At 46.5% G+C, this 19332-nt stretch overlaps 1 protein-coding gene across 1 annotated transcript in view; it reads left to right on the plus strand.

Annotated features, from left to right (window-relative positions):
* Positions 1-237: 237 nt before the first annotated feature.
* ATP8A1 (ATPase phospholipid transporting 8A1) overlaps positions 238-19332 on the plus strand; it is a 223531-nt gene continuing 204436 nt past the window's right edge. Inside the window, exon 1 of the mRNA XM_055339524.1 lies at positions 238-378. Coding sequence (XP_055195499.1) covers positions 330-378 — 49 coding nt within the window. The 5' untranslated portion in view covers positions 238-329. The remainder of the gene's footprint in view (positions 379-19332) is intronic.

A 19332-nucleotide genomic window follows, 5' to 3' on the forward strand; every position in this document is an offset into this window, starting at 1 on the left:
TCGGGCCGACCGAGTGGAAGCGCGCAGGGAGCCGGGGCGGGGCTCCCCCGCAGGATGGTACGGTCCGCGGGGGGGGCGGGGCGGGCCTCCGGGGCCTCCCGCCCTCCGCGCCCCTCCCTCCCTCCCGCCCTCCCCGCCCTCCCCGCGCGGCCGCAGGAGCCGAGAGCGCGCGCGGCGGCCCCTCCTCCCCGCGGCGGCCCCTCCCCCTCCCCGCCCCTGCGCCGCTGCGGGCCGGGCCGCCTCTCCCGCTGAGCGCTCGCCGGCCGCCGAGTGCCTGGTGCCCGCGGGGAGGACGCGGAGCCGGCAGGTGCGGGGCCCGGGGGGCCGCGATGCCCACCATGCGGAGGACCGTGTCGGAGATCCGCTCGCGCGCCGAGGGTGAGTGGCGCCGCCGCAGCGGGGGTGCGGGGGGCAGCGGGGATGCGCGGGGGGCTGCGGGGGGCTGCGTCCCCTCGGGCCCGGGCCCGCCGAGCGCACGCGCTGCCCACCCGGCTCCCCCGCCGCGCACAGGCCTCCCGTCCCCCAGCGGGCTGCCTCGCCCCGCGGATCCCCGGCGCCCCCCCCCCGCACCCGCACCCGCACCCGGCTGCTCGCAGCCCCGCCGCCGCAGGCCCCGGGTGCGGACCCCCCGCAGCCGCTCGCCCCTGGGGCGCAGGACCCCCCCGCAGCCGCTCGCCCCTGGGGTGCAGGACTCCCCCACGCAGCCGCCCGCCCCTGGGGAGCAGGACCCCCCCCACGCAGCCGCCCGCCCCTGGGGCGCAGGACCCCCCTCCGCAGCCGCCCACCCCTGGGGTGCAGGACTCCCCCACGCAGCCGCCCGCCCCTGGGGCGCAGGACCCCCCTCCGCAGCCGCCCGCCCCTGGGGTGCAGGACTCCCCCACGCAGCCGCCCGCCCCTGGGGAGCAGGACCCCCCGCAGCCGCTCGCCCCTGGGGAGCAGGACCCCCCCCGCAGCCGCTCGCCCCTGGGGAGCAGGACCCCCCCCGCAGCCGCTCGCCCCTGGGGTGCAGGACCCCCCCGCAGCCGCTCACCCCTGGGGCTCAGGACCCCCCCCCGCAGCCGCCCGCCCCTGGGGCGCAGGACCCCCCCGCAGCCACCCTCCCCTGGGGCGCAGGACCCCCCCGCGCTAGTCCCCCCGCGAGCTCCGCGCTGCACCCTCCGCAGCTCCCGCCGGCAGCCCGCAGCCCGCAGCCGCCACCTGCTGCCCTCCCGACCAGCCGCGCCCCCGCCTCCCGCAGGTGGGAGCTGGGCCTCCGCCGCCAGCTGTGGGACGGCTGCACCTGCCAGCGCCGCGCAACAGATGTCCGCGTGCAGCGGCGGCTTCAGGGCCGAGACACCCCGGCCGCTCCTCCGAGGGCCCCTCGGAAAGCTTTCCCGGTTTTGCTGAGGGCACAGCCAGGGCTGTGCGAATCCAGAGTTTTGTGTTCTTGGTTTTCTGTCCCATAAAGCAGTAGCGGAACCCTGCGGAGGCTGGAAGGGCACACCTGTGTCTGAGAACTGGTCTACCTTGGTCCCACCCCCCTCCCCCCTTTCTTGTGAGGCGGGTGGTAAAGTGGTTTTTAGAAAAAAAAAAAAAAAAGATACAGCAGTACAGCAGGAGACTAGGACTCCAGGGCCATTTTACTGTTTTTTCCCTCCTTAGAACCTTCGCGACAAAAAATGGGGGCCTTGAATTCTAATAGGTATGGTTCACGGATCACAGTACTTACGAGATGCTAAATGAACGTGCCCTGAGTGGGTGGCCACGCAGGAATCACACCTGACCTGTGTTCCTGCACTGCAATTTAGTACATACCTCTTGCTTTTGTGTTGTAGTGAAAAAGGTATACAAGACATACAAGACGTTACAGCTTTAGACACAAGAGTGAACAAATGATAGTGTTATTTTTTAAAAGTACACAGGACACAATTTAGTCTCTTCTGTTTCATGCCTCTGAGTGAAATGCATGAATATTGCTAACCGCTGTCCCAGTAAACCTTATAGATAATGAACATACAGCGGTGATAATCGGGATTGTTTTTTTTCCCCCCAAACAGCAGCCATTGATGAATCATCTATTGTGGGAAATGAGAAAAAAGAGAAAGGACCAGAAAACAATGCAAAACCTGTGGCATGTGAGAGGATTTTATTAGTATTAAAGGCTGCAGTATGGTTTTTGATTGTTCTGTGTATTTCTCAAAACATTTTTAAATTTTTTCCCCCTCTGGGGTTGTCTAGTGGAATCTTAGGACCCTCCTGGAGGTGAGTGAAGGTGGTCTCATCAGATAGTTGAAGAAACTGTGGCCCAGGTGGTGGAGGCGCTTGCCCAAGGTCAAGTAGCTTAGTTCAGTGAGACATTTGGGTCTAGAGACCTGGAAAACTGAGGACTGTGTTTTTATTCTCGTCTTTGTATTCGCTGTACGACCAGCACGGTGTCAGGGGCGTAGCGGAGCTCGGTGAATGACCCTTCCCTCCCACAGTGGTTGGTTTCACTTTATTATGTGCTCCGGATTTTGCCCAGGACTTTGTGAGGACAGCGTAGATAATGACACTGTGGGCTGGAGATGTGGCTCACTGCCCGCCCTGCCCACACTTTTCTTTCCTAGGGAATATTCTCCTTTGGCAGCTCCTGCTGCCTAAAGGGCCTTGTGCTGAACTGCAAGCCCTTTGGCCCAGCCGGTTGGACTGGGAAGGGCTCATGACTCATGACTCCAGGGCAGACAATCCATAGGTGGCGCAGACACTTGTAACCTTGTTGTTTGGCTCAAAAAGATTCTTTGTGGTTATTGTTTCTCTTGTGGGAAGAGTTAAGCCTCTCGATGGAGGGGGAAAATTGAAACAGAAAGGGGCAGAGGTGACTAGGCTAGTAGAGGAGAGGAAAGCAGCTCTAGGCTGACCAGAGGACGCAGGAACCACGGTGAACAGAATAAAAATAGAGAGAAAGGATTGAATGGAGAGAATGGGGCCGACACGCAGATGCTGAGAAGGGATAGCCCGACCCTGGAAATCCTTCCTCCCGGAGTTTTCTAGTCCCTGTTCCCAAGCACTGTTAGAATAAGCTCTTTTTTTCCCTTCAAGTGACTTGAATGGGCTTCTGTTACCTGAATCCAGATGGGCCACATGCGTGGCTGTCCTCTGTGCAAGTTATTTACATCCAGATTGGAGCGAAAGAACTTACGTGAAATAAAGAATAAATAGTCTAAGGGGAGCTGTTATTAGTAGAACATTGTGCTTGCCGTGGGTGACATAGGTCCCACTGGAGGTCAGGACATGGAGCGTGAAGCCTGCCCAGTGAACGCTTCATTGAGGAATAATTGGAGATGAGCGCTTCCCAAACTTTAAAGTGCACACGAAATAAAAATTAAAAAAAAAAAAAAAAGGGGGAACCCCGGGTGGCGCAGCGGTTTAGTGCCTGCCTTTGACCCAGGGCGCGATCCTGGAGACCCAGGATCAAATCCCACATCGGGTTCCCGGTGCATGGAGCCTGCTTCTCCCTCTGCCTATGTCTCTGCCTCTCTCTCTCTCTCTCTGTGATTATCATAAATAAATAAAATTAATAAAAAAAATAAAGTGCACACGAATCATCTGGGGATCTTGTTAGGTACAGATCCTAAATCAGTAGGTCTGGGGTGGGGCTGCAGTGGTTGCATTTCTGACAAACAGATAATGCTCCATGGCCCTGCCTTCAGGTCTGAGTAGCAAGATTCCAAAGGAGTTTGCTTTTTTTTTTTCCCCCTATAGTTGGGAGGGTATTGAAGGTAGAGAGTAACGGATTGAAAAAAAATGGTGAACAACAACGTGGCTTGTAGGTTGCTTAGGTGGGCCTTCACTGAAAAGACGACATGGAGGAAATGAAGGAGTTAGCCTTGTGGAGATCCAGGGAAAGAGTGTTCCAGGCAGAGGGAACAGTCACAGCAGAGGTCTCCGAGGCAGGAGGGGCAGGAGGGTAAAAGGAATCCTATGGGGGTGGAGGTCATAGGACATAGGAATCGTAGGAAAGGAGGTCGCAAAGGTCACATCCTAAGACTGAGGCAATACAGAGCAGGAGAGAAATGGATTAAAGTGAAAGGAAGTTGTCAAGCGGTAATTTTGAATTTTAATGTTTATGAGATCTCAGATATGTCATTAAAACTGCAATTTCCTGGGTTACGCATGAAGATTTTCTTCAGCAGATCTGTAATACAACTGAGAATCTGCGTGCTTCCTGAACTCGCCAGGATGTTCTGATGTAGGCGAAACGCACCTTGAGGAACTCTGCTTTAGTCTTAAGCCTGATGGGAGAAAAAGAATCTATTAAAAAAATAAGGAAATTGAGAAGGAGGGTCAATACTAAAAGAAGCAGTAACTGTGCAATACCCAAAGGGACGTATTTTGAAGATACTTAGAACTGGTGGTTAGATGTGGGCAAAATCAAAGGGGGCGGGGGGAGGAGGTCTTGAGTTCAAGGGTAATAGCAAAAACCCGGATAGTAGATAAATTTTCCAGAAAGCAAAACAGAATAAAGCAGAAAGCTAAGACGTTCTGAAGGATTTCTGCACTTTTACCTCCAGTTAAATCAAATGAGTCTCTGAATACAACATCAGGAGCAATAGAAACAGGGACTGAAGTTATGGTGGTTTCCACAAAATTTTCTCACTCTTGTACAACTAGTATGGAGGTAGGCGGTGCAGGTCAGCTCGGGGGGACACCTGGAGTCAGGAGCGGCGTGTTCTTTATGCCTTTTGGCCTCACCATCTTCCATGAAGTCATAGCATAGTTGCTGGGGTTCCAGCCATCGTGGTAAAGTTTCAGGTAGGGATGGGGAAAACAAAACAAAACAAAACAAAACAAAAAAACAACAGAAAGATGAAAGACCAAAGGATATTCCTCGAAGTGCCACATAAAGACTTCTCCTGATTTTACTTTGGCTTCCATCTGCAAGGGAAGCTGGGAAGCGTAGTTTTCTGGCTGGGCCCGTTACTCAGGGTTTTAGCACTAAAGGGAAAAAGGAGGAGTAGCTGGTGGGGGGCGGGGAGGCAGCTAACAGGTCCAGTCACCTTCAGGTATTCAGATTGTGCAAGGCTCTGGCTTGAAATGAAGGAATGTTCTAGAGCTTACAATTTACTAAATGATTCACAAAATCATTACAATATTCAAAACTAAGGAAGTATATACATACACATGTGTGTGTCCAATAGTTTGCATTTCCTTCTGCTGAATGTGATCGTGCTAAAACGTAAGACGTTTCATTTGGTCGTATAAATCATGTGCTAACTGACAAATCTGGTTGCTTTAGGCATTGTTTTCCTAAACCAGTCTGCGTAGATGACAATTTTAAAACATTTGCGATTTTATAGAATGTCGTGTTTTATTTACTTAAAAGGTAACAAAAGGAGCATTCAAGTAGTTTCTGTAAGAATTGTTAAAGGGAAATTTGAGGGAGGAAGTTTCATTTGTCGAGGTGAAGGATGACTACGGTTATTTGTTCCCTTGAACAGGCGTGTGTTGTTTGCCTGCTGCGTGCCAGCTGGTTGGGTGATGGGACGCAAAGGTGTGAAGGAGGGAGATCCCAAAGGAGTGAAGGAAGGAGATCCCAAAGGAAGCCTGGGGATGGGTTAGAGATTGAGAACTGGCCCAGCATCGGGAGAGAGAGGGTGCGCGGGTGTAGGTAGTGATGCCTCGCGGGATTCAGATCTGAGCATCCCCAATCCACATCTGCTTGGTGTGATTGTGGAGATACCCGTGGGGCACCACCAGAGGGTTTCAGAGTTCTCTCATCTGTAGCCTGTCACTCACGTTTTCATTTGTATTATTTCAAAAGCGGAATTGAATCATGGGCCTACTTTACGACCGAGGGAACGGTTGCACGCTCAGAGTACACTTCTGCAGTTGGTGAGATGTTTGCTGCCTGCGTTTGTCTCCACTGCGTTTCATGAGAACGTAGATGTTGTAGAGGCAACGTTTCACTCTTCACGACTCGCCGGAGCCCACGGCTTCCAAAGCTGCTCCTCTGTGGATTGTGAGCTCCCCAAACTAGAGGCAGGGAGTTTTGTCTATTTTGTTTGCTGATACGTGGCTGGCACGGAGAACGGAGAACCTTGCCCGGGGTGTAGTAGCAGCTCAGATGCTGTTGAGGAGATAAAGGAATCTTGTGATCCCGGCGTAAGATGATCCAGAGATGCCTGAGTCCGGCCTACTTGACACCCTCCTCCTGGGGCCCAAGCACCACGGCGGGAGCGGTTTACAAAAACAAAAAACAGACGGTGTGCACTGAGTGATCTGTGGCCCTCCGTGGTTGTTTGTCACACGAATGATAACTCTGAACTTTGTTTTTAATGGAAGAGCTTAGTGTTGTTCTCTTGATCGTAGAAGCGTAACACTTGCTCGTTGGAAAAAACGCACGCGGCACCAGGTGTCAAGAAGACAGTAAAAAAATCACCCCAAACTATGCCACCCAAATATGACTACTGTTAACATTTTAGCGTATATCCTTTCCAGCTATTTTCCAGGATAGGAGAAATAAGTGTGTTAAGAGAGATGAGATCATACTTGACATTGTTTTTTATCTTTTTTTTTTCATCCTTGGCTATCAAATAGTAAACTGCATGAAGGATAGAATTTTTACCTATTGTCACCATTTATATCCTCTAGAACTGAGCCTGGAACTTAGAAGGGGCACTTGGTACTGTTTGTTGAATCCATATATAGATCATTAATTGTATGAAAGCTTGGCATTTCTTCTGTGACATTTAGGGTGTTTAGGTCATTTCCAGTTTCTTTTTTTTTTTTAAGATTTTATTTATTAATGAGAGACACACACACACACACACACACACACACACACACAAACACACAGAGAGAGAGAGGCAGAAACACAGGCAGGGGGAGAAGCAGGCCCCATGCAGGGAGCCTGATAGGGGACTCGATCCCAGGACTCCAGGACCATGCCCTGGGCCGAAGGCAGGCGCTAAAATCCCATGAGTTTAAAACTTTCAATCCCATAAAACATCTATTTTATGTAATATAATATTCATTAATTTAAAAAAAAAGTTGTTTTGACACATGGTTGACACACAGTGAGTGTCACAGTAGTTTCAGGTGGCATCGCAGTGATGCAGCTTCTTTCTACGTTATGCTCTGCTGGCTGCAAGCGTGGCTGCTGCCTGCCTCCATACGATTTCGTTACAACACAGTTGACCGTATTCTCTAGGCTGTGCCCTTCATCTCTGTGATTTATTTATTCCATAACTGGAAGCCTGAATCTCCCACTCCCCTTCACCCATTTTGCCCATTCTCCCCCCCCCCCCCCCCGTCCCCTGTTCTCTGTACCGGCAAGTCTGTTTCTGTTTCTGTTTTTTGTTTCTAATTTGTTTATTAGATTCCACATATAAGTGAAATTGTATGTTATTTGTCTTTCTCTCTCTCTCTTTTTTACTTAGCATAATACCCCATAGGTCCATCCATATTGTCTCAAATGGCAAGATCGCATCCTTATTTTATTTTATTTATTTTATTTTATTTTATTTTATTTTATTTTATTATTTTATTTATTATTTTATTTATTATTTTATTTTTTGCATCCTTCTTTATGGCTGAGTAATATCCCGTGTGTGTGTGTACGCATGTGTATGTACGTGAACTCATGCTCACGTGTCACATCTTCTTTATCCATTAATCTATCAGTGGGTGCTTGGGCTCTTTCTAGATCTTGGTTATTGTAAACAATGCTGCAATAAACATAAGGGTGGGGGAATCCCTGGGTGGCTCAGCGGTTTAGCACCTGCCTTCGGCCCAGGGCGTGATCCTGGAGTCCCAGGATCGAGTCCCATGTCGGGCTCCCTGCATGGAGCCTGCTTCTCCCTCTGCCTGTGTCTCTGCCTCTCTCTCTCTCTCTGTATCTGTCTCTCATGAATAAATAAAATCTTTAAAAAAATTAAAAATAAGTGAACATAGGGATGCATGCATATTTTCAAATTAATGTTTTCTTTTTCTTTGGGTAAGTACCCAGTGGTAGTATTACTGGGTCACAGGGTATTTCTATTTTTAATTTTTTTTTTTTTGAGAAACCTCCATATTGTTTTCCACAGTGGCTACACTGATTTACAGTCTCTGTAACAGTGCATGAGGGTTCCTTTTTCTTCACATCCTCACCAATCCTTACTGCTTCTTGTCTTTTCAAGAATAGTCATTCTGACAGGTGTCAGGTGATAGTGCATGGTGGTTTGATTTGCATTATCCTGATGATTAGTGATTTTGAGCTATTCTCATTGCATCTCTTGGTCTTCTGTATGTCTTCTTTGGAAAAATATCTATTCAGGTCCTCTGCTCATTTTTAATCGGTTATTTGTTTTCTTAGTATGGTGTTGTGTAAGTTCTTTATATATGTTGGATATTAACCCCAGTCGGATATGTCGTTTGCAAATATCTTCTCCCATTCACTAGGTTTCCTTTCCATTTTGTTGATGGCTTTCTTCACTGTGCAAATCTTTTTATTTTGGTGTTTTCCCAGCAGCTTATTTTTGCTTTTACTTCTCTTGCCTCAGGAGACATAGCTAGAAAAAAGTTGCGAAGGCTGATGTCCAGGAGATTACCACCTATATTTTGTTTAAGGAGTTCTCACACATATTTATTGTTTCAAATCTAGTTTTAGTTTATTTTTGCGTCTGATGTAAGAAAGTGGTCTAGTTTCATTCTTTTGCATGTAACTGTCTCGTTTCCCAGCACCATTTATTGAAAAGGCTGTATTTTCCCCACTTATATTCTTGCCCCTTATGTTGTAGATCAATTAACCATACAAGCGTGGGCTTATTTCTAGGCTCTCCACCCTGTTCCATTGATCTCTGTATTTTTGTGCCGGTGCCATGCTGTTTTGATTACTATACCTTAGTACCGTGGCTTGAAGTCTAGGATTGTGATACCTCCTGCTTTATTCTTCTTTTCAAGATTACTGTGGTCTTCAGAGTCCTTTATGGTTCCATACGAATTTTAGGATCCTTTGTTCTAGTTCTATGAAAAATGCCAGTGGTATTTCGCTAGGCATCGTGTTGAAAATGTAGATCGCTTTAAGTCGTATGGGCCTTTTAAAAATATTCTTCCGATCGAGGAGCATAGCATATCTTTCCATATGTGGCATCTTCAATTTCTTTCATCGAAATTTTAGTGTTCAGAGTACAGATCTTTTACTTCCTTACATTTATTTCTAGGTATTTGGGGAGAGGCTCCATCACAAATAGAACTTTTAATTTCTCTTTCTGTTACTTTATTAGTGTATAGAAATGCAACAGATTTCTGTGTATTTTGTATCCTACAATTCTACAACTTTACTCATTTCATTTATTCCAGTAGTTTCTTGGTGGTCTTTAGGGTGTGTGTGTGTAGCATGTGTGTAAGCACGTGCATATATACTACATATATGCATATGAGTATGTATATATATGTATATATAGTATCATATAGTCTGCAAATAGTTTTACTTTTTACCAATTTGGATGCCTTTTATTTAATTTTCTTGTGTGATTGCCATGACCAGGACTTCCAGTATTCTACTGAGTAAAAGTGACAAGAGTGGACATACTTGTCTTGTTCCTGATCTGAGAGGAAGAGCTTTCAGCTTTTCCCTATGGAGATGTTAGCTGTGGATTTGTCATACATGACTTTTATGATGTTTCTTCTAAATCCACTTCGCTAAGAGTTTTTATCACGAATGGATGTTGAATTTTGTCAGATGCTTTTTCTGCATCTATTGAGATGATGATATGGGTTTTATCCTTTCCTTCATTTTGTTAATGGGATGCATCATGTTGAATGATTTATGGATATTGAGCTCTTCTTGCATCCCTGGGATAAATATCACTTGATCATGGTAAACGATTCTTTTAATGTATTGTATTTTTTTTAAGATTTATTTTTATTTATTTATGATAGACGTAGAGAGAGAGAGGCAGAGACACAGGCAGAGGGAGAAGCAGGCTCCATGCCGGAGCCCGACGCGGGACTCCATCCCGGGACTCCAGGATCACACCCTGGGCCAAAGGCAGGCGTGAAACCGCTGAGCCACCCAGGGATCCCCCTTTTAATGTATTGTTGAATGTAGCTTGCAAACATTTTGTCGAGGATATTTGCATCTATGTTCATCAGAGATGTGGACCTGCAGTTTTCATCTTTTTGTAGTGTCTTTGTCTGGTTTGGGTATAAAGGTAATGCTGGCCTTGGAGAATGAATTTGGAAGCTTTTCTTTCTCTCTCTCTCTCTTTTTTTTTTTTTTTTTTTTTTTTTAATAGTTTGAGAATAGGTGTTGACTCTCCTTTAAGTGTTTGGTAGAATTTGCCTGTGAATCCTTTAGGTCCTAGATTTTTCTTTGTCAGGAGATTTTTGATTACCAGTTCAATTTCATTATTAGTAATAAGTGTGTTCAGATTTTCTGTTTCTTCCTGATTCAGTTTTGGAAGTTTACATGTTTTTAGGAAGTCCCCATTTCTTCTAGGTTGTCCAATTTGTTGGCATGTAACTTTTTGTAGTAGTCTCTTATTTGTATTTCTGTGATGTTGGTTATTTTCTTTCATTTCTGATTTTATTTGAGTCCTCTCTTGATGAGTCTGGCTAAAGATTTATCAATTTTGTGTATCTTTTCAAAGAACCATCTCAGTTTCATTGAAGTAGGAGACCCAAAAAATTAGGAAAAATTCATTTATTTTTCACTTTGATCTTTATTATTTCCTTTCTTCTAACTTTGGGCTTTATTTGTTTTTTTTTTTTTTCTGATTTCTTTAGGTATACAGTTAGATTGCGTATTTGAGGTTTTTCTTATTTCTTGAAGTAAGCATGTAACATTTTAAACTTCCCTCTTACAACTGCTTTTGCTGAGTTCCAAAGTTTGGGGACTATTGCATTTTCACTTTCATTTGTCTCCGTGTATTTTTTTTTTTTATTTTCTCTTTGATTCCTTCACTGACATATTGGTTATTTAGTAACCTATTATTTATCCTTCTCTAGTTTGCATTTTTTCCCCAACTTTTTTCTTGTAATTGATTTCTGGTTTCATGCTGTTGCAGTCAGAAAAGATGCTTGATCTGATTTCAGTGTCTTGGAGAACGTTCCACGTGCACTTGTAAAGAGTGTATATTCTGTTTGTGAATGGAATGTTCTGTGTCTATCTGTTAAGTCCATCTGGTTTAATGTGTCATTCAAAGCCGTGGTTTCCTTATTGATTTTCTTGTCTGGATGATATATCCATTGATGTAAACGTGGTGTTAAACTCCCCTACGATTATTGTATGACCGTCAGTCTCTCCATTTATGCTTGTCAATATTTGCTTTATGTATTAAGCTGTTCTTATATTGGGTGCATAGATGCTTACAAGTGTTATATCCTCCTGTTTGTTTCCTTTATCATTATGTATGCCCTTCTGTGCCTCTTGTTAGTCTTTGTTTTAATGTCTGTCTTGTCTCCCATAAGTATTGTTTGTTTGTTTTTTTTCCTTCCAATTGCATGAACTATCCCTTCCCTTTAGTCTGTTTGTGTTTTAGGCCTGAAGTGAATCTTTTGTATGTAGCATATATGTTGGTCTTTTTTTTTTTTTTTATCCATTCCACCACCCTTTTTCTTTTGATTGGAGCATATAGACCATTTACACTTAAAGTAATTATTATTATTTTTTACACTTAAAGTAATTATTGTTAGGTGTGTACATATTGCTATTTTATTAATTGTTTTCTGGTTACCTTTATAGTTTTTTCTCTGTTCATTTCTTCTCTTGCTGTCTCTCCTTGTGGTTGATGACTTTCTTTATTGCTATGCTTAGCTTCCTTTTTCTCTTTTTGTGTGCGTGTATCGGTTATAGGTTTTCAGTTTCAGTTACCGTGGGGTTCATATGTAACATTCTAAGTAGATAGAGTATATTAAGTTGGTGGTTACTCACGTGTGAACATATTCTGAAAGAACTTCACTTTTTTACTACCCTCTCCATGTTTTATATATATGTTGTCATATTTTACCTCTTTTTTAAATTTTTTGAGTCCCCTTAACTAATCTTTCAGTTATAATCAAGTTTACTACTTTTGTCTTCTAACCTTCATTCTGGCCTTAAAAGTGATTGTTTTACTACCTTTACTGTGTCTTTGGTTTTCCCTGCAAAATATTTTCCCTCTCATAATTTTCTTCAAATTACGGCCTTCACTTTTTCACTTAAAGAAGTAAGTCCCTTTAACATGTCTAATAAGGCCAGGTTAGTGGTGATGACCTTTAACTTTGCTTAGTCCGGGAAACTCTTTATCTTTCCTTCAATTCTGAATGATAACCTTGCCGTGTAGAGTATTCTTGGTTGTAGGTTTTTTCTTGTTAGCATTATGAATACATCATGCTGCTCCCTTCCAGCCTGCAAAGTTTCTACTACCAACAAACAAAACAAAACAAAACAAAACAAAAACAAAACAAAAAAAGCAACTGATCGCCTAATGGGGTTTCCCTTTTACCTAGTTGGCTCTCTCTTGCTTCTTTTAAGATTCTCTGGTAGGATAACTGGAGCTGAAGTGGGTGTGGGCCAGGCTGGTCTAAGGGTTCTCTGAGCAGAGGGCACCCTGTCAGGATGGCTAGAGCCCAAGGCAGGGCTGGGAGGCCTCCGGGTGCTCTGCATAGGGAGGGCCCTAGTGGCACAACTAGAGCTGAAGAGAGTGTTGGGTTGAAAGGTCCTGCAGGGCTCCATGTAGCTAGTGCCCTAGTGAGGAGCTGGAGCTGGAGCTGTGTAGGCCTCAAGTGTTCTGGGACGCTTTGCCCCTTTGTGTGTCCTTGGCAAGATGGCTAGAGTCGTAGTGGGTGCTGTGCAGGGGTGTCCCAGCGTGTACCACATTGGGGCCCACTTGGTGGGATGGCTTGGGGCTGGGGTCACCTAAGGGCCCATATCACTGAGGCAGCAGGCCGGCCAGGGTGCCCAGACCCTGGATCTTGTCTGCCCTATCAAGATGGAGGGGGAACATGAACAGGGCTGGTGGCTGCCAGCCCCCCTACCGAGACAGAGTTCCAGCAGACCCCGCAGTGAGTGCTTGGTGGATCTAGTTGCTCTCTTCTCTGTGTCCCAGGACAGATGCATCTGCGTACAGTCCCTCAGTACTGTAGTCGTGGTGTTGGAGGTAGGGCTTCCTGGTTGTCACCATGTCCTGCCTCTCCTGCCACCTCCCTATAGTTTATCTTTTATTGTGCAGAAGCTGTTCAGTCTCTCAGTTCCTCAGGAGGAATTGTTCCCATATGTAGATGTAGATTCACCATGTCCACGGAGGAGGTGAGATCAGGGTCTTCCTACATTGCCCTCTAGGACCCTTCTCTGTAGCCAAGTTAATTTTTATTATGTATAACCTTCCATTTTTTTTTTTGCCATTAAAATTTCTGCTTCTGTGTCATATTTCTCATTTCTAGATAATGATGATTTATCACTTACATTTTTCTTCTAGTATTTTTAGGGTTCAATTTAAGCCTGGTTACGTGGGCGATTTCTGCGGGGTTTATTTTGCTGTGAAATGTGAGGTAGGGATCCAGTTTTATTTTCTCCTGAAATTATAATCCACCTGAAATAATCATCATATACTTAACACTATATTCTTCTCATATTGCTTTGAGGTTATTTCTTTTAAATAGTAAATTGACCTCTATAGTTGAGTCATTTCTGGAAGCAGTCTCTCCTCCCCCTTACTGCCATCTCCCCTCCCCCCCGCCACTGCCTCTATTTTGGTCTGTCTTTTTTGGCCCTTAGTATCAAATGCTGTTACTGCAATTAAGAACTATCCTCATAGCTATCCAACTCTCACTACTCTTTTATCTAATTTTTTCTGTTAATTTTTCATCTTTATTTTTCCTACTTGAACCAGTGAATGCATCACTCAATTTAAAAATGTATTGGGAGGTTTCTTGGGATTACATTAAGCTTATGAATTTGAGAGAATTGACATCTTTCATATGCTGAGTCTTTATTTTTTTTTAAAGATTTTATTTATTCATGGGAGACACAGAGAGGCAGAGACACAAGCAGATGGAGAAGCAGGCTCCCTGCGGGGAAGCCTGATGCGGGATTCGATCCCGGGACCCCAGGAGCACACCCTGGGCTGAAGGCAGATGCCCAACCACTGAGCCACCCAGGCGTCCCTCATATGTTGAGTCTTTATTTTTTATTTTTTATTTTTTTAAATTTTTTTTAAATTTATTTACGATAGTCACACAGAGAGAGAGAGCGAGAGAGGCAGAGACACAGGCAGAGGGAGAAGCAGGCTCCATGCACCGGGAGCCCGACGTGGGATTCCATCCCGGGTCTCCAGGATCGCGCCCTGGGCCAAAGGCAGGCGCCAAACCACTGCGCCACCCAGGGATCCCTGTTGAGTCTTTAAAGCTTAGTTTCTTTTCTCTATTTATTGCCATTTCTTTCCTGTGCTGGGTAGAGCTTTCTTAAAATAAATCCTTTCTACTTTAATAATTTGTTCATAGATGATTTAAATTTTAGGAAGATACTGTGGCTAGAATCCTTTCTATATTACTGTCAGCACATGTGAGGTGTTTGATTTTGATGTTGACCGTCGTCTGCATTCTTCCCTTTTAAATATTCAGTTGATTTTCATCTTTATAAATTTTAAAATTGTGTGTCGTGAAACAGAGTATTTTTAAATGAGGTTTTCAATGCATTAGACTCGACCGGGTATATTTTGGTCATACTATTTTTTCAGCAAGATTGGTTCATTTTTATCTGCTGAAGTATTGTGGACTCTGGTTCCAACATACTACTTTTAAGGTTTCATATAGGAAGCCTTAAAACATAGCTGAGATATTACTCATGTGTTAGGAGCATAGACCAGAATTTAGACCTATTTAGACCAGTTAAATCTTTAGATGTAACTAAAGATTCCATGGACTCGGTTTACATCAAATTGCCTCAGATATTGCGATATCTGAGGGCAATACTAGGAGAACCAGAATGTGAGCTGCAAATGCTAGACACGCAGGTAGTTTTAAATTTTCTGGGAGCCACATTACAAAAATGAACAGAAACTGGTGAAAGTAATTTTAGCAATATATTGTCTTTCAACATATCCAAAGTACTATTTTATCAGATTCTTGGTATAAAAACTCAGAATGAGACCGCTCGCGTGCACTTTGGGGCAGTGCGTTTCCGACGGCTGCAGGTCCTGCATCCCCAGCACCTCTGGGTCAGGCCGGTCCCGCCTTGTGTCGTCGGCTGCCACCTGCGGCTGGTGGCTGCCGCTCCGGGCCGCGCGGGGCCGGTGACCCTCCACCGCGTGCGGACGTGTTCTTCAGGATAAAACTTGATGATGGAAGTCGTGGCTCGAAGTTACATTTCAAGGCTGTACGTGGGCTCTGCCCTTGCCTTGGGGCCTCGGCCTTCCTCCCCGCCCCGCGGCCGCCCTCGTGGAACCTGGCGAGGCCCACCGGGTGCTGCCTGGGACGCGGCCCTCCTGGCACTTCAGGGCTTCACGGAGGTTCGTCATGGCACGTTTGGGGCTACGGGTTTGTCTTTCTTTTTTCTTAAGTTCTCCTTTTAGTGCGACCTGGCAAGCCGAAGCCCTCCCGCCCCGGCCTCCGCCAGTCCCCACGCGGCCGGTGGGCTGACGCGGGCGCCTCGGTAGCGGCCCTGAGCCGCGGGCCCTGGGATGCCACCTGCCGTCACCTGGGTGGGTCCGAGGGGGCAGTGGGGCTCGGCTGTGAAAAAAAAGTGAAACCACGACTGGCGCCGGAGCGCTGTTCTGGAAGGAGACCCCGCTGGGTGTTTCCCGGGAGCCATCCTCGAGGATGGCCGTGTCCTGAGCCGGGCTGGCCGGGCTGGCCGGGCTGGCCGGGGCGGTGAGGCAGGGACCGTCCCCGAGGAGGCCGGAGCCCCCTCCGCCTGGACCCGGCAGCCGCCGTGGTGGCCAGACCCACTAGGACACGGGACTGGCCTCGCCGGGGGAGGCCAGGCCGGCCGGAGGGTGCTTTAGGGACAGCGACCTCGAGCAGCGCCGGCCGCGGTGCCTCGGCCCCGGTGGCCCCACAGCCCGGTGCGCGGGCGGCCCCCTTGCCGCCGCTGTGGCCCATCTCTTCCCCGGCGCCCCCCATAGCAGATGACCTCACCCCCTGGGGCCACAGTGGGAGTCACCTGTCGCTGCTTCCCGGGGCCCGAGTGCCTGTCACAGGGCCTCGGAGCCCCTGAGCTGCGGCCCGGCCTCGCTCCCGAAGAGGACACGCTCCTCCCGGCCACAGCGCGCACCGGCGGGCTCTGCACTGGGGCACCGCTGACGCCGGGCCAGGCCCCGGCACCCTGCGGACCGCGCTCCCACCCTCCCCACCGTTGCTCTTGGCCAGCTGTCCGGACCGCCGTGCTGCTCCCCGCTGCAGCTCTGCTCTGGGTGTACCTGTTGTCCGCGACCAGTTGTCCCGGGTCCTTTGCTCTGCCACCAGATTGTCCTCCCGATGTCTGTGACTGGTTGACCCCTTCCAGTCCCCTTCCAGTGTTAGGTTTTTTAAGCCCAGGCCGCGGCCTACCCCCGACCAAAGAAATAAAATAGATCTCTGTGGATAGGTTTTGCCCAATTTGGATACGTGCTCTCCACCCTAAGTCCATCCCACCATCGATGCCAGGTGGTTGTCATAAATGTGCTCAGGTGGACTTACTCAACTTTTATGACTTTATTTTCACAGTTATGAGTAACGGTCAGGGAGACGACATGAAGAAGAAGAACTGATTCTGGCTGCCGTCTTTCCTGTAAAGCGTGTCCAGTGTGATCAGGCAGGGGGAGCCTTGGGTAATGTGGATGGTTTTAGGGCCACGTTGTGTACTTCTGGGGTGCTCAGCCTGGGTTGCACAGCGGATCAAATTGGGAACTCCTAAGTGGTGCTGATACCTAGACCTATCCCAGAACCGTGCAGTCAGTCTGCCCCACTGGGCTTAGGGACCAAGCTTGGACACGTGGTATCTCCGGGGTGACGCTGAAGGGCAGCAACACTGCAAGACACTGGTGTCGATCTTTGGATTTTCTTACTCCGCAGAGAGGATGGGGAATGGAGCGTGTAAAGCCATGTATAGGTTGCCAGCCGGGAACGAAGTGCATGTGGATATTTCGGTGAATCTTTGTACATTGCTCAGTTTACCTCATGGGTCTCCTTATGCTCCTGTTGCCTTCCCTGCTCAGAAATGGTAAAGGTTCTGGGCTGATACTCGATTATTAGATTTGGAAGGCTTTCTTTAAAATTCTAAACACTTAAGTCAGTATAACCAGACGGGTAAACACACTTAGTTTATTTTTAGCTGGTGTTATAGCTACTCTGGGAGCGTGATGAATTTGAGCCTTTCTGCAGTGTCATGACTAGTCTTTTTTGCTAGCCTACGTACTTTTAGTACGCGCTCATAATTAAATCTCTTTGTTCATCCTATATTTGTAGGCTTCATATGTAATCATTTGTATTTATAGGAAATACCTCAGTGATTTGGTAAGTGTGAAACTCTGGGGCAACTTTATGTTAAGGGGATTATTTTCTCCAGTTTATAATATTTTTAAATGTTTTTATTTAAATTTCTATCAGTAAACATACAATGTAATCTTAGTTTCAGGTATAAAATACAGTGACTCAACACCTCCATGCAGCTCCTGGCACAACAAGTGCCCTCCTTAATCCCCATCACCTAACTCACCCGTCCCCCACGCCACCTGCCCTGTGGTGTGACCCCCAGTGTGTTCTCCAGAGTTAAGAGTCTGTTTCTTGGTTTGCCCCCTTTCTTTTTCCCTTCACTGGTTGGTTTTGTTTCTTAAATCCCAAGTCTGAGTGAGATCTTACGGTATTTGTCTTTCTCTGACTTACTTCACTCAGCCTAACATTCTCTAGCTCCATCCGTGTCGTTGCAAATGGCAAGATGTCATTCTTTGTACGGCCGAATAGTGTTCCATTGTGCACACGTACCACGTCTTCCTAATGCATCTTCAGTGGGTGGACACTTGGGCTGTTTCCACAACTTAGCTATTATTGATAATGCCGCTAAAGCAGCGGGGCAACCCTTCGGATTAGAATTTCTGTGTTCTTGGATTTATCTTACCGTGATGTGAAGTCTTTGACAGGGTAATGTACAGGAAATGCAAACTCACCACAAGTCCTAATTTACCTGCTTTTCTCTGGTTGCTAAAGTGAAACCCATCTTTGAGACTTAATGTAGCCCACGGGCTTTCTCTGTGGCCGCGTGCATGGGTGCTGAGGGCTGGCTTCGGGATGTGATTATTTCAAACTCTGAGCTTTAGCAGACAAGCTCCACAGTGCCTTGGAGCTTGTGCTTTGTGTCTGACCATTGTGCAATTGGTTTTGTTTGTTTTCTTTTTTATATATAGTTCTCTATCCTTATTGTTTCTACATTTAGACTTGAGGGTTTTTTTAGGGTGATAATGTGACTTTTCCTCTACAGATGGAAATCTTTTTTATTTTTATTTTATTTTATTTATTTATTTATTTATTTTTTGGAAATCTTTTTTAAAAGCCAGAGTGTAACCTAGGAGGGAAGAGGAAGTTCTGAATTATTGGCTCAATTTAACCCCAGATGGCTACTTATTCTTGTCTTTTTGTTTAAAGTTCAGTGAAAGAATCATTACGTGACTTGGCCTTTTGTTGACTTCTTTAGTGAATGCAATTAGGAAAGAAGGGGGAAAAAAAAATCTCAATTTTCTCAAATGCCAAGTTGCATCTTCCTTGATCTTATTAAGTGACTTTCCCTGTGGAATGTATCCTTATGGTTGGTGGACTACTCCCTTACATGTTTTAATTTTAACGAAGTCTGAATACCAAGATCTTAGTCTGCATAATATTTTTCTTTATAAGATATCAGACATTTTTCCATATGTTCAGCTGGAATTGTCCTGTTTTAAAAATTCCATGGACTCGGGCAGCCCGGGGGGCCCAGGTGGTTGAGCACCCGCCTTCAGTCCAGGGCGTGACCCCAGGGTCCTGGGATCGAGTCCTGTATCGGGCTCCCTCCATGGAGCCTGCTTCTCCCTCTGCCTGGGTCTCTGCCTCTCTCTCTGTGTGTTTCTATAAATAAATAAATATTTAAAAAAATAAATAAAAATAAAAATTCCATGGACTCAAACTAGAATCGCCATCTTTACTGCTTATACTTCGTGTATTTTTAGTCTATTTGGTACCAGACTATTTGACAAGGGAGCTACTTAAAAAGTAGAGTGAGTTTGGTTTTGGTGGCCCAACCACAGAATTGGAGACTGTAACTTTCTTAGCGCGGTCCCTACTCTCCTCAGCATCTTAAGCTATCACCTTACAATAGTTGACTTAAGAGAAAATGAGATGCGGCATCTGGGCTCCCAGTAAGCCTGGAGTGATAACTGACGTCTGGCTCTTCCAACCTGAGGC

The sequence above is a fragment of the Nyctereutes procyonoides genome, unplaced genomic scaffold (assembly GCF_905146905.1).
Source record: "Nyctereutes procyonoides isolate TBG_1078 unplaced genomic scaffold, NYPRO_anot_genome, whole genome shotgun sequence".
In the NCBI taxonomy this organism is placed as follows: domain Eukaryota; kingdom Metazoa; phylum Chordata; class Mammalia; order Carnivora; family Canidae; genus Nyctereutes; species Nyctereutes procyonoides.